The sequence below is a fragment of the Patiria miniata genome, unplaced genomic scaffold (genome assembly GCF_015706575.1).
Source record: "Patiria miniata isolate m_02_andy unplaced genomic scaffold, ASM1570657v1 HiC_scaffold_27, whole genome shotgun sequence".
Lineage (NCBI taxonomy): Eukaryota > Metazoa > Echinodermata > Asteroidea > Valvatida > Asterinidae > Patiria > Patiria miniata.
This window is the reverse complement of record NW_024037066.1, coordinates 5,236,697-5,250,089: the sequence shown is the minus strand read 5'-3', so window position 1 is coordinate 5,250,089 and position 13,393 is coordinate 5,236,697. Positions and strand designations below refer to the sequence as shown.

The following is a 13,393-nucleotide window of genomic DNA, read 5'->3' as shown; positions in this document are numbered from 1 at the left end:
AGAAAACGGGGAAAGAATATCAATTAATTCTCAATCTCAGGACCCACACTGTTCCGTTTGGCGGCGGTAATCATAAAAGTTCATCTCAATGAGCAAATCTAATTCGTCTGCTTAGCTGGCTAGAGGTTTACATAACTCATGTTGGGCGCCAGCCTCACTGCACAGATGCAAGTTCCTCAATCGTGTCATTCCCATTTCCTTGTTTCCCAGCTTAATTTTTAAAATTTCAAATGAACATTACATTTATTCGGTTCGGACGACAAAGCATAAGTGAGCAAATATATTCGGCAGGCGCGGTTCTAGAACCAATATTTTGGGGGGGCTAGCACGGTCGATCCAGAATTTTTTTCAGGGAGGCGTGCTGAAATGTTGACCGGTTCTTTTTTCCAGACACTTAGGCCTCCGAAAATCAATAGGTGGTGGTGGTGGGGGGGGGGGGGGGGGGGGGGGGGGCTCATGCCATATTTTCAACGGGGAACGCCAATAAAATCCTAAAATCATTCACACTATAGCAAGGGCGGATCCAGAACACAATTTTTTGTGGGGGGGGGGCCCAAAAAAAATTTGGTCCCCCAAAAAAGTGGGTCCAAAAAATTACGGCGTGGGGTTCGGGGCCCGCTTGGGCCCCGAACAATTTTTGGATTCTAGATGCTCTGTGGTGCGATTTGAGGCAATTTCTGACCACTTTAACCAATTGTTTTTGAGGAAAAGATGGTGGTGTACTCATTGCCTGCCTTTATTGCGATGTCACATAAAACAAAACAAAATTGGTTTCGTTTTTTTTGGGGGGGGGGGGCGATGGGCCCCTTTGGCCTCCCCCCCCCCCCCCCTCCTCCTGGATCCGCCCTTGCACTATATTAACTAATGCACCCTTGTCACGGCTATTTCTTCTTTACGGGGAGACCGTTCACATGTACATCACAATCCTTCTTTTTGCTAATGCAATTTTTTTTTTACGGAATTTATTTTGGGGGGGCTAGACAAAATTGGGGGGGGGGGCTACAGCCCCCCTAGCCCCCCCCCCCCCCCCCCGTAGAACCGCGCCTGATATTCGGTACTCCTCTCCAGTCCGAGTCACCTTCAGAAAAGTCGGACCCGATAGCGGGCAGTGGTGTAACTTGGGGGGGGGGGGGGGAGGGGGGGGGGAGAGAATGCCCCTCTGCAGCGCTCAAGGCATATTCCCGGCATCCCATTTTATTAACAACCTATTGAGTACCCCCCTCCCAAGCAGGGGGAAATGGAGGGGTAAAAAAGTGCTTCTCAAAATTAAGGAGCTAACAAGTTTGAACCTACGTTTGAAAGGGCTGGTTTTCAAAAGGGGGCGGGGCCTATCGCCTCCCTCTTTTACCGTGGTGTATACGTCATTCTTGAGCATAGGCGTAGCCAGCGGAGGGCGGGGGTAAGGGGGTATTTACCACCCACTAACCCCCTCCCCCAATATTTTTAATGACTGACCTTTTCCATTCAAATGGCCCTTTTTTCACCAGCACGTACCCCCCATCCCAATATTTTGTAAAGAGTGCCTTTTTTAACAAGTGCCTTTTTTCTGAACAAGTGCCCTTTGTAAAAAGAAGTTGTGCCCTTTTTTGTGCGATCGGCCGTTCCGAGTGCCTTTTATTGAATTTCACGCATGTATCGCCCTGAAAAGCACCAGATATAGATATTGTCCGTTAGTGTGCATAATCGTCGGTTTTGAACAGCGCCCCCATCGACAGATGCTACCCCCCCCCCCCCCCACCCCATCGACTATTTGATTTTACGGAGGCCAAGTGTCTGGAGCACATGAAACAAAACGTGTCTACATTTCAGCACGGATGTGCAAGTGCCCTTTTCAAGAAATCCCCCCCCCCCCCCCCAATAAAAATGACATCTCTACGCCACTGTTGAGTCTAATTAACATGACTTATTTTGGGCCCAAAACAAAGATGCACAACTTTGTGACATGCTAAACAGTCAATAGTAAATTTGCAAATCAAATGATAGGGCTGAGGAAATGTGTGTGCTGAAAAAGTTATTACTGAGAACAACTGACAAAAATTCACACCCGACATTAATTTGATGCCTATATATATATATATTTTTTTGCAGAGCAAGACATTAAATACTTCTTTAAACATGCATGTTTTATAGCTCCATAAAATCGGTCTTTGCATCTGATCTAACACCACCCCTGACCCGCCCCCTCCCCAAAGAAAAAAATGGCGGCAGGCCACGCCCAGAAAGTTGAATTGAGCAAACATATTACAAGTCCTAAATTCTACTGATGCAATTTATTTTGGATACAAAACAAAATTATCAAGAAATTGTCACACTGAAACTTAAATGGAATTTCCTTCACCCAAGACTAGTATAGGCCTACCTGTTTTCAATTTCTTGTTTTTCCCGGAGACCCCTTTAAGGTTTTTGGGTTCAGTAAAATTTAATCACGTTGTGTTATCGGTCCCCGCCCAGCTTAAGAATTACACCTACATTTGTACTTGATGAAGAAGCTTACCAGTTTCTTCGAAGACTTCTCGTGATCTTCTGCTCAAATTTCCTCGGTTGTCCATCAAACGACCATTTCTACCGTGCCCGCGTGGGTTACCCATGTGTGCACCCTGGTTCTGGGTCATCGATTCTGATCGATCACCAGATCCGAACTGGACAGCCACAAGTCAGGAACTGACGAGATTATCACGCAGAAGAGAAGGGATAACCAAGTTTGGTCACAATCCTACAAACCACCTCCAAAGCTCTTGGAACCGGCCAGAGCTTCCAGCCGCCCCACCGCAGTCGCCGGGCGTCGGATGGTAGACAGTCCCGGCGTATCTCCGAGGGCGTGTCTGGTGCCACATTGATCAGACTGTCTGCCTGCGCCACGCTGCAACTATTCAGGAGAGATTTCGGGCCTGTCTTCTCACTACCCCCAAGACCCATTTACATCAAAAGAGCGGAATTTAGGCCTCGCACAATAATTTGACTCGATCATAAAGCGAATAAATTCCATCAAGAAAAACGGTATAAAAAACATCACCTCTCAATCAAAGAGATTAGGCCAACTACCGTCCGGAGACCGGCATACAGAATGGCCGGCATACTACCTCGGTATGTTTCCCCTCTCTATCGTCTGCCGTGAATCGATCTGTTGTCGGACACCCAACAATAAAACGGTGAAGCCCCAACAATGGGCTTTATCCGTTAATTCGTCCAAACATCCCTGCCCTGCTCCATTGGTTTCATTCACCGGGGTGGCGAGGCGGAGATAACCGGGTCTATTTTGCTGGCTTGGACCCCGCCACCCATTCTATCAGCTCGTGCCAATAAAACATCTAGAATACAAAAAAGCCAAGGGTTGTATCTCTGCTCTGCCTCAATAAAGAACCTTTTTAGTTTGCATTACCCATGCTTCGAAGACAGTCAAAAGAGGTACCCTTTTCAGGAATTTTGTTTATGGGAGATACCCCCTATCGAGACTAGAAGAAAGGGCCCACCGCCCACATGGAGTCCCCCAGGAACACATTTTTTGTGCGGGTAGATCGAGGGATCGTTGCTGGAGCCTGTCACCCACTATCGCAAGAACGCACACGTTTTTTTTGCTCTCTGTCTTGAAAAGTTAACACTCTAGTCAATCGTGATAATGGATCGTCGTTAAGGCTGCCTAACCCAACTCATTAGTGGATTTTACATTCGAGACGCGACCAATCCCCGCGTATCAAAAGTAAACGAATTTCAGGAATATAAGAAGGTTGTGTTTTGTTATCTTCCAAAACAACACAGCAATATTTTTTTAGGGGGGGGGGGGGCAAACAATTTTTTGGTCCCCAAAAAGTGGGTCCAAAAAATTACCACAATGGGTTCGGGTCCCGCTTAAGGGCGCCGAAAATTTGTTTGATTCTAGATGCTCTGTGGTGCGATATGACTGCAATTTCTGACCACTTTAACTAAATTATTTTGAGAAAAAGATGGCGGTGTACGCAGTGCCTGCCTTTTTGGCGACGTCACTTAAAACAAAAAATTTGGTTCGTTGGGGGGGGGGGGGGGGGGTGGCCCCCCCCCCCCCGATCCGCCCTTGGCAATCTGTATTGACGCCCCAAACCCCAAGGGGGATGGTTCCCTTTCGTGAACAAAAATGTTTAGATGTTTTTGAGGGGGCTCTCTGTGGGATCATGGTGGGATAAATGACATAAGTATTTTGAAGTATAAACAAATTTGGCAAATCTGCGGGAAGCATTGGTCCGTTCTCCCCCCCCCCCCTCCAAAAAAAATCGTTTATCGAATCAGTTTTCTCTAAATTGAATAATAATGTCAAAAACACCTAATACATGTATTTAGCTTTTGTTGATCCAACATCTAGTATTCGTTGATAACGATTGCCAGGATACAATAATGAAAGATGGTAAGGTCGAGTGAAACAAATCTTCATGTCGTTCTTTTTTAATCAGCCTTTGTCAACTCCATCATGGATTTTAAAAAGTTGTGCTTCTTCAAAAGCTGTGATTTATTTAATGCCACTCTGCAACTAGAACATGTTTTGGTCGGCAAAGAATAGGCCCCAATATTGCGGCGATTGGGGATTAGGGTGGGGGTACATTGTCAGTACGTTTTTTGTTGGCTTATAAAGGATGGTTCCTGAAAGGATGGCATGACAAAAGTGGAGGGAGTGAATGTTGGAGAAAAGGGAGAGATCATTTCAAAGGGGGCCGGTGTCATATGAAATTTGGACTCCTATGAAATCCGGTCCCTTTACCATAATTGGACTCTCTGCCTCACATGCATCATGAGTTCCCTTTATTCTGTTGGCTGAGCTATGCACAATACTGTCGACGAGTCCGTATTTCATAGACTCCAAATTTCACACCACACTGGACACATCATCCTCATTTATTGAAAAAAAGGGGGAGGAACGGGGAGTGCTTTGACTGCAATTAGGTTAAAATGTTTGATTTTTGTTTTCATTGACTTTCATAACTACATAAAAAATTCATCACACTTTACATAAGATAACAACAGGATAAATCAACACTTCACATTATCATGCAAACTTGTCATTTTGACAATTTTATTACTCTTCTTTCCATGATCTGGTGAAACAATGTCCCTTAGTATCAGTTTCGTCAATAGACCATTGCACGGTGAACCCTGACCATGCCCTAACTAAGGCCAGCATCTGTCATTTTAACAAAGACTTGCCCTCAGACGGGACATCAGATGCAACAGGTCTATCGTAAAAAGAAAGGTTTGTGAATTGCATGAATAAACTTTGAGCCCGTGAGACTGAAAAAAAAGACATCACATGTTGGCCCTTCACTTCCCAGCTTTCTTTTTCCCTTTCCTGTTTCTGCTTGACCTCGGACCCCAACGCTTGGTCCTCTCCTGAAGCTCCAAGTACTTCCTCTTGTTGTATCTGCCGATAAAAAAGACAACACTGTGTGAGCATCTGAGAGCATGTTAATCCTGATGAAGGTAAACTTCAAGAAGTATTTTTCTACTCAATATTACTCTCTTGAAAGACCCTTCAATCAATTTACAGAATATTTTTGCTGGTCCCAGAGGGCCAGCCCATAGTCTTCTCTGTGACTCACTGACTGACCCACCGACTCGCTCTCACTTAGAGTCGGGCAGTGCTATCATATAGGATTACCCCGTAATGCCAATGAATGGGATACATCAGGCCCGTTGTGTACAAAGATCAGGGGTGGGATTGGGGGAAAGTAACAAATCCATGAAATAGTCCACAGACGGTTTGTTGATTGCAGATCGTGAGGGCTGGGATCTGAGCAACATAGGGTTCATGGTATACGTTTTCATTTGCCCAAAGGCACCTGCAAAATACCCATATTGTTTGTTCTACATATTTTTTTAGCGGCAAAATACCATAAAACCACCTTTAACGGTAAAAGCTCAGAATTTTAGATTTCAAATGGGATTCTAAAAATCCTGAAATCAGAAAAAAAAAAAAATCCTGACAAGAAATCCTGAAATGAGGAAAAATCCTGACAAATCTCAGCCTTGACAGATGCATGAAGAGATTTCCAGCGAATAGCCATTTGGCATCAATTGTGGACCCTGGGGCCAGCTCTACTAGGACTGCCTCGTCTTGACTCTGCTCTCTGGTCAATGGAAAACTGATGCATAAATTTACCGTCTAAATTTCACTAAAATCTACTTTGGTCGACCCGAGTTGCTCAGAAAACTCATTGTTTAGTCTGACTCTAGAATCCCAGTCTGATACGGGAGTTGGAGCTTTTACAGAGAGTCAGCCTCACTAAATTTACCGTCTGAATTTCCTGAAAATGTACTTTGGATGACCTGAGTTGCTCAGAAAACTCATTGTTTAGTCTGACTCTAGAATCCCAGTCTGATACGGGAGTTGGAGCTTTTACAGAGAGTCAGCCTCACTAAATTTACCGTCTGAATTTCACGAAAAATGTACTTTGGATGACCCGAGTTGCTCAGAAAACTCATTGATTAGTCTGACTCTAGAATCCCAGTCTGATACAGGAGTTGGAGCTTTTACAGAGAGTCAGCCTCACTAAATTTACCGTCTGAATTTCACGAAAATGTACTTTGGATGACCGGAGTTGCTCAGAAAACTCATTGTTTAGTCTGACTCTAGAATCCCAGTCTGATACGGGAGTTGGCGCTTTTACAGAGAGTCAGCCTCACTAAATTTACCGTCTCAATTTCACGAAAATGTACTTTGGATGACCTGAGTTGCTCAGAAAACTCATTGTTTAGTCTGACTCTAGAATACCAGTCTGATACGGGAGTTGGAGCTTTTACAGACAGTCAGCCTCACCTTCGTGTCTCCGCGTCGGCTAGCAACTCCTCCACGATGGTCTGCTTGCGCTGCTTCTTGGGGATCCTGGAATGGTAGAAATCAGCTGCACTCTCCACCACAGTCCCAACCTACACCGGCGGGGGATAAATATTCTTAGTGGGAACTTGGAATATTGAAGATATTTCTTGGATTGCTTAAAAGATTTCAAGCATAGTGCAACTTTTGTTACAAATGGAGGATTCCGAACGCAATAGCTCACAATCAAATTCATGAAAAGGGCTTCTGGTTGAAGGTTTGAAATTAAAGCAACTTTGAAATAACCAGGGTAAAGGAATTCCAATGCGCAAGACATTTTGTAAAAATAAAAGTGGATGAATAATCTATTTGCCTGTAAGGAATCTCTGGTATTAATTAACCCTAACCCTCAATCCTCCAAAATCAACCAGGCGCTTTTGGATGCTTTTTGAGGATTGCGTACCTTTTAAGTGTTGATTTTGGCTGATGCATTATGTCAAGGTCTTAGGCTGTACCTTGTATTTTGTTTATGCTCAGCCATACATAAATATTGGTCGACATTATATTGGATATCATTGGCACTGCTTCTGGATATCATCTGCACGGCTTCAACGTCTTAAATGTGAGTGGGAGTATTTTGGAGTAATTTGAAGGACTGATGATGCATCCTGATAGGGCCTGGGAGTTGTGGTTAAGGCTACCCCATGAAACTTTGACAGATTTTGCTCAAAACATACCTGTACAAATTTGGGCATTGCTGTCATGTCGTTATGCTTGTAGAATCTCTTTGGATCCAGTGTGGAGCGCATGCGTACTGCCTTGATGTCGTTGCGTAGTTGGTCTGTCATTTCAGCCGCGGCCATGTTGTACCATTCCTGACCCGTGCTGGACTCTCTCTCCTTCTGTTAAGTTTCACAAAGGGATATTTTTGACATACATGTGCAATCTCCGAGTCAAACTTGCTAATTAAACATAGCACATCATGAAACAGTTTTAAACCACCTCAAATTTTTACGTCTTGATTATTCTTTTGTTTTAAGCTACAAACAAACCTTTTTACGTCTTTTAAGCAGTCGTGTGGCCACTCTGTATGGTGGAACACTGTGTTGTTTCTCAAAGTCTGGGGTGATGATGCTCTTTTTCAGAAGCTATAAAAGAAGAGAAAAAAGCATTATTCAAGAGCAACAATTTCTGTTATTATAACTCGTTTGTCAAACTACCTATACATGCGGGTTGCAGAGCAGAGAAAAAGTATAAGATTACAGAGTGCAAGATTACAGAATGTTAATTAAACTTCTACAAACATTAAAGTTCTTCATATATGTCACCTTGTCTTGGCTACTTTTTGCCAAGACCCCCTTGGCAGACATTTTGCTCTCCTTAGGAGCTTCTCCTGTGAAGTTGAGATATGTTTCTTCAAGGTCAAGTCCTGCATCAAGCTCTGTGGGCAACTCAAGGCTTCAATTAAAAAGAAGAAGAAAAAAAATTGATTCAATAATTTATGTCTAAATAATATAAAGGTTGCTTTTATATTTAAAGCCTTTTTATAAACTGTTAATTATCTAACACTACAGGGCTTGGCACAATTGCAGAATACCCCGCCACTCGATCTATCCACCTCGTAGCCGGCTACGAGGTCACGGTTGATTGACCTCAATAAACATTCTCAGCGTCTGTTGTCCTTGCTCTATGCTTGTATGTACTATGCGTCATGCTCCATTGCACTCCCATATTCAAGGGGACTCCCACTCCGTAGCCTCGTAGCCGCCAACAGGGTGGTTGGTTTGGACTTAGAATTTTTTCAGGAACTCCCATTCATTTTGTGTTGCTTCGTTCTCAAATAATGGACCCCCACTCATTATCCGCGTAGCTGGCAATGGACTTGAATTGTTTCTTTTTCAGTGATTCCAACCTCGTAGCCAGTGATTTTAGGGGTGTATTTCCGGGTGGCGGGGTATTCTGCAATTACTCCCAGGGCTTCAGAAAAGAACTTAATTTTTTTGTTACTGTGTTTTATGCAAGAAGAATAATGGATAAAAAATTTTAAAATTAATTTATTTTGACATACCTTGGCTTGGCTGTCCCTGGAAGACGTTCACTCTGACGATATGGCAACTTTTTCTCATGTACTGCCTGACTTTTTGCAGATGGCGCGTCACTCAAAGGCTCCAAGGATATGAACATTTCTTCTTCCTGTTCAAGGGATGTTGAAAGGGTAACAGGTCATCTCGTACCTTGGGCAACTCGTACCTTGGACAACTCGTACCTTCAACTCGACGTCATTATACCGAGTCGTACCTTGGACAACTCGTACCTTCGGCAAGTCGTACCTTCAGTTAAGACGACTCGTACCATCACGCGTAAGTCAAGTCGTACCGTCAGTCAGGATAATGATCCGAGGCTGAATAAAGTGGACCGTAACTCATTGAAAGTGGACTGCTTATTAAAATAAAGGCGAATCTCTTTTTGGTACGGTATGGGCTCTCTTTCCCCCCAAAAGAGGAATTTATTTAGCGCGAAGCCGGCCGCGACCGCGGCATGTTACACGCACTGTGTGCGCGGCATGCACAGGCCCACGCGGTACGTCACGCGGTAAGGTCAACCTACGGTAGCCATCCGTGCAAAGTGACACGGTTCTTGCGCCGCGCTGACCGGTCGTCTGTGCACGGTGACATTTTTGATGCAGTCTTCCGTTACATTTAGAGACTTAGGCTACGTGCAAATATTATGGAACTGATGTTTTTATCCAAGATTCACGTCTTACCATCATTTTTGCAAGGAATGACCATCATTGAGATGATATATTTATATGAAGAAAAAAGTGGCGTCAGGTTGCAACATTTTCCTATTATTGATCCCTCTAATCGCCTGAACTACTTTTTTCTTCATATATATTATCACCGCAAAAATGATAAGACGTGAATCTTGGACTGGCAAATATTTCCAATTTTGTTAGGAAATACTAACTTTCGCTGCTCGAAAGACATTTGCTGCTATATATAGTCCACCATAATTGATTGATTTCATTTTAACAAGTCGGACCGTCCGTGCACGGTGACATTGTTGCAGTTTGCCGTTTTTCAACGGCATTTAGAGACTTGGGCCTACTTTAAAAATTGCAAATAAATGTATTACGGAATCGATATACTTTCATCCCAAAACTATGTGTTTACCGCTAATTGTTTTTTTTTTCCAAGTACATGTAATTCCATTAAAAACAGAATGGCAGTGCCGCGCGCGCCGCGCTGGCCGGCCGCTTCCGAGTCACCGGCATCGGTACCGCGCACGGCGACCGCTGCTCGCGCCATCGGAGGCCGGCCCGGCAGTCAATTTCATTGCCCTGCGGCAGGCCCAACGCCGAAAATCACGCTGCCTGGCAAAGCCATTAGATCTTGAATGTGGTTCTGTGGGATAAAAATTAACTTTGACTTGAAAAGAATCGTATCGTTTCGGAGTCAAGGAACCACAAACTGTGCACACTAAATCACGCACGTAATCTACTTTTTATTCTGATGGTACGAGTCGTCTTAATTGAAGGTACGAGTCGTCCAAGGTACGAGATGTCCAAGGTACGAGATGTCCAAGGTACGAGTTGTCCAAGGTACGAGTTGTCCAAGGTACGAGTTGCCCAAGGTACGAGATGACTCGAAAGCGTTGAAAGTTGGGGTTTTGCTGGTATCACATCTGTTTCTCCGATTTTGGGTCAACTCGTACCCGAGTTAACTCGTACCCGAGTCAACTCGTACCCGGGTCAACTCGTACCCGAGTTAACTCGTACCCAAGTTAACTCGTACCCGAGTTAACTCGTACCCAGGTTAATTCGTACCCGAGCCAACTCGTACCCGGGTCAACTCGCACCCAGGTCAACTCGTACTCCCCTCCTTTTTTAGTTTGGAAGTACAGATGGATGGTTAACAAAACTTCCGATTTTACCCTCAAAAACGGCGACTGAGAAATACTAGTTACGCCGCCAGAAATACATATAAAGTTCAAGGATTAGTTGAAGGCGGTGGTATCAAATGTTGATCACAATCTGGATGAAAAGGGAAAATGTACCGTTCATCGGCAAGGGCTTCATCGCGAACGGACGGGTACCGCGCGGAGAACATTTTCAAATCGGCATTAGTGTGGTACTCGCGAGTCGACGGAGCCCTCGCTGATAAACGGTAAATTTCACTTTTCATCCAGATCATCAGATGTGTTATTTTAATATTTGTGTAGTATTTTCTCTTAGTAATGATGTTTTTTCTTTCTTTTTTCAGAGACCCTGGATCACTGAGATTGCGGAGTGACTGTGCGAACTGCTACGTCTTTTTTTTGTTCGGTCGAACGTGTTTTAAGGGCATAGTTTTCTTTTTACGAATTTAGTATTTAAGACCTTTTTTTTTTTTTAAAGAAAGCTGCTATTAAAAACAAATTTTGTAATGTAAAAGTAATATTTCAACGTTCACTCACTCCATTTTTGGCATCATTTATTGAATAAAAACTGCACATGGCACAAATCTCTTTGGGAAGATTGGGGGCCCTGAAAGTACAAATCTGAAGAGAAAATATATTACAGGAAACTTAAAAGAGTCACACGGACATCTTTATTTAATTTATAATGATTCTTTAATATGTTGGTCATTTTTTGTACAATTAGTTCGGTAAATGTCGTAAAAAAAATCTTGTGCAGCTTAAATAAAGTTTCTGCGATAAGTTCAACTAGAATATTATTTTGGTAACAGAAATGTAGGATTTTTAATTATTTGTTTACATTTGAGGCATCAAGGAAGTAAACACGATAAAGGAAAATGGTGGCTCGTTTCATTCAGAGATGCTCTTTCTATAAGTTTTAGGGGACCAATTTGTTAGTTGATCCTTGGGTGTGAAAGATTGTTTGACATTAGCAAATTGTAATTCAAGTGCAAGAGAAAATTTTATTATCTTAAACAAAACTGAGCTAATCGGGTTTCGTCCTCGAAACTTGACATCCGATTCGATTCATCATGAACTGTGTGACAGACCATCCGATCGATCGGTTTGAGCAGCAGAAAATGGAAAACCACAGGATCATCTGTAATACAAAAATAAAATAAATTGATAAAAGCATGCATACTTTGGCCGATGAGTGCGCGCACAGGCCCGGGAAAAACGATGTCACCGTGCACGGTACGACCACGTTGGCCGATGAGTACGCGCACAGGCCCGGCAAAAACGATGTCACCGTGCACGGACAACCACGTGGACCGGCGAGTGCGCGCACGGGCCCGGCAAAAACGATGTCACTGTGCACGGTACGACCACCACGACCAGCGAGTGCGCGCACAGGCTCGGCACAAACGATGTCACCGTGCACGGACAACCGGCCATATCCCTCCGATCTTCCGTTCGTTTCACTGATTTTCTTTTCGAAAATAGGCAACTATTTTGAGCTGCGGGTACAAGTTGACTCGGGTACGAGTCGACTCGGGTACGACTTGACTCGGGTACGAGTTGACTGGGGTACGACTTGACTCGGGTACGACCTAACTCAGGTACGACTTGACTTGGGTGTCAATTTTGGGGTACGAGTTGACTCGGGTACGAGTTAACTCGGGTACGAGTTGACCCATTTCCGTTTCTCCCTCGAATGCATCATCATTGTCACTCACTTCGTTTGACATAGAACCCGTAGCATGATCAACTTCAATTCTAATACTGCTCTTTGAATTCGGGTTGGCATCCACAACGAACGGGAGAACCGTGTGATCTTTATTTCCACCCCGGCTCGCGCCGGCACCAATGTCTAACGCGGTGTCGGATTTAGATCCCTTTGGCTTTCCCTCACGCGTAATTTCTTCGCGTGCACTGCCGGTCATATTTGCAACAGTTCGCTGGACAAGATCCTCCATTTCTGAATCTGTGGAGAGACTGCCATCGCTTGATACATCGGAGAAATCGTCTGCTGATGTTGGCTCGTCTTCAGTAGGCTCATCTGCGCTTGGTATCTGTTGATTCTCCCGTTGAGAACTCGGAGTTTTCTTCGTTTTCGATATTCTCGTGGTCGGCGCCATCTTGAAATATGATAGAGGGCGCTCTCTACAAAAGCCGTGCGCTAGTGAAAATATCAAAACTTGTTTTGCATGCATATCATTGAAAATCAAACTTTCAAAGCATCACTGAGCCAGCTGGCCACCGCATCAATCTGAATTAACTACAAACGGTTAGAAAACGTAATGGGAAAATGGAAGATTAAGAAAAGGACAAACTAACGAACCGACACTCTCCACAACTGGATTCTCAGCAAGTGGAAAACATTGGACCGTCATTACATTTCCCGGCACATTACAGAAGAACAGTTCAGGTAAGCATCTTTTATTTTAATTCATTAACAATGAAAGCACAATAGGTAAACTCATGCATATCTATGCAAATAAATTAAACAAAAAAAATCACACGATATCAAGTCAACAACAATAAAGGGAAACGCGCAAAAGCACTTATCCAAGCAAGCTTCCTCATAATTATGAAACAGAATTTAAAATCATGTGATACTGGGTCGGCGGAAATACGACTTTTAGGTGGCCAGGTAGCCCTCAGCCTGAGACCCCAAGGGGCCAAGTGACTAGGAGGAAGTCACGAAAAAAAGGTCGATTA

The 13,393-nt window shown here is 43.8% G+C and overlaps 1 protein-coding gene across 2 annotated transcripts; it reads right to left on the bottom strand.

The window, feature by feature from the left end:
* Nucleotides 1-5,002: 5,002 nt before the first annotated feature.
* Nucleotides 5,003-12,840, bottom strand: LOC119734412 (deoxynucleotidyltransferase terminal-interacting protein 2-like). 2 transcript variants are annotated; one of them, XM_038207909.1, is made up of 8 exons: nucleotides 12,374-12,840; nucleotides 10,437-10,461; nucleotides 8,844-8,989; nucleotides 8,104-8,233; nucleotides 7,828-7,923; nucleotides 7,513-7,677; nucleotides 6,779-6,888; nucleotides 5,003-5,383 (listed from the first exon to the last, which is right to left on the bottom strand). In XM_038207909.1, the coding sequence occupies exons 1-8, from the start codon at nucleotides 12,808-12,810 to the stop codon at nucleotides 5,284-5,286; spliced, it is 1,209 nt and encodes a 402-aa protein (XP_038063837.1). In that variant the 5' UTR covers nucleotides 12,811-12,840; the 3' UTR covers nucleotides 5,003-5,283. The 2 variants fall into 2 exon arrangements, with proteins under 2 accessions (XP_038063837.1, XP_038063838.1); XM_038207910.1 differs by having other exon boundaries at nucleotides 10,437-10,469; nucleotides 12,382-12,840.
* Nucleotides 12,841-13,393: the final 553 nt, after the last annotated feature.

Coding starts and splice junctions, on each gene's coding strand:
- LOC119734412 (XM_038207909.1), bottom strand. CDS start 12,810: ATGGCGCCGACCACGAGAATATCGAAAACGAAGAAAACTCCGAGTTCT. Junction 7,678..7,827: donor TGCTTAAAAGACGTAAAAAG/GTTTGTTTGTAG, acceptor GAAACTTAACAG/AAGGAGAGAGAGTCCAGCAC. Junction 6,889..7,512: donor CAATGCCCAAATTTGTACAG/GTATGTTTTGAG, acceptor CCGCCGGTGTAG/GTTGGGACTGTGGTGGAGAG.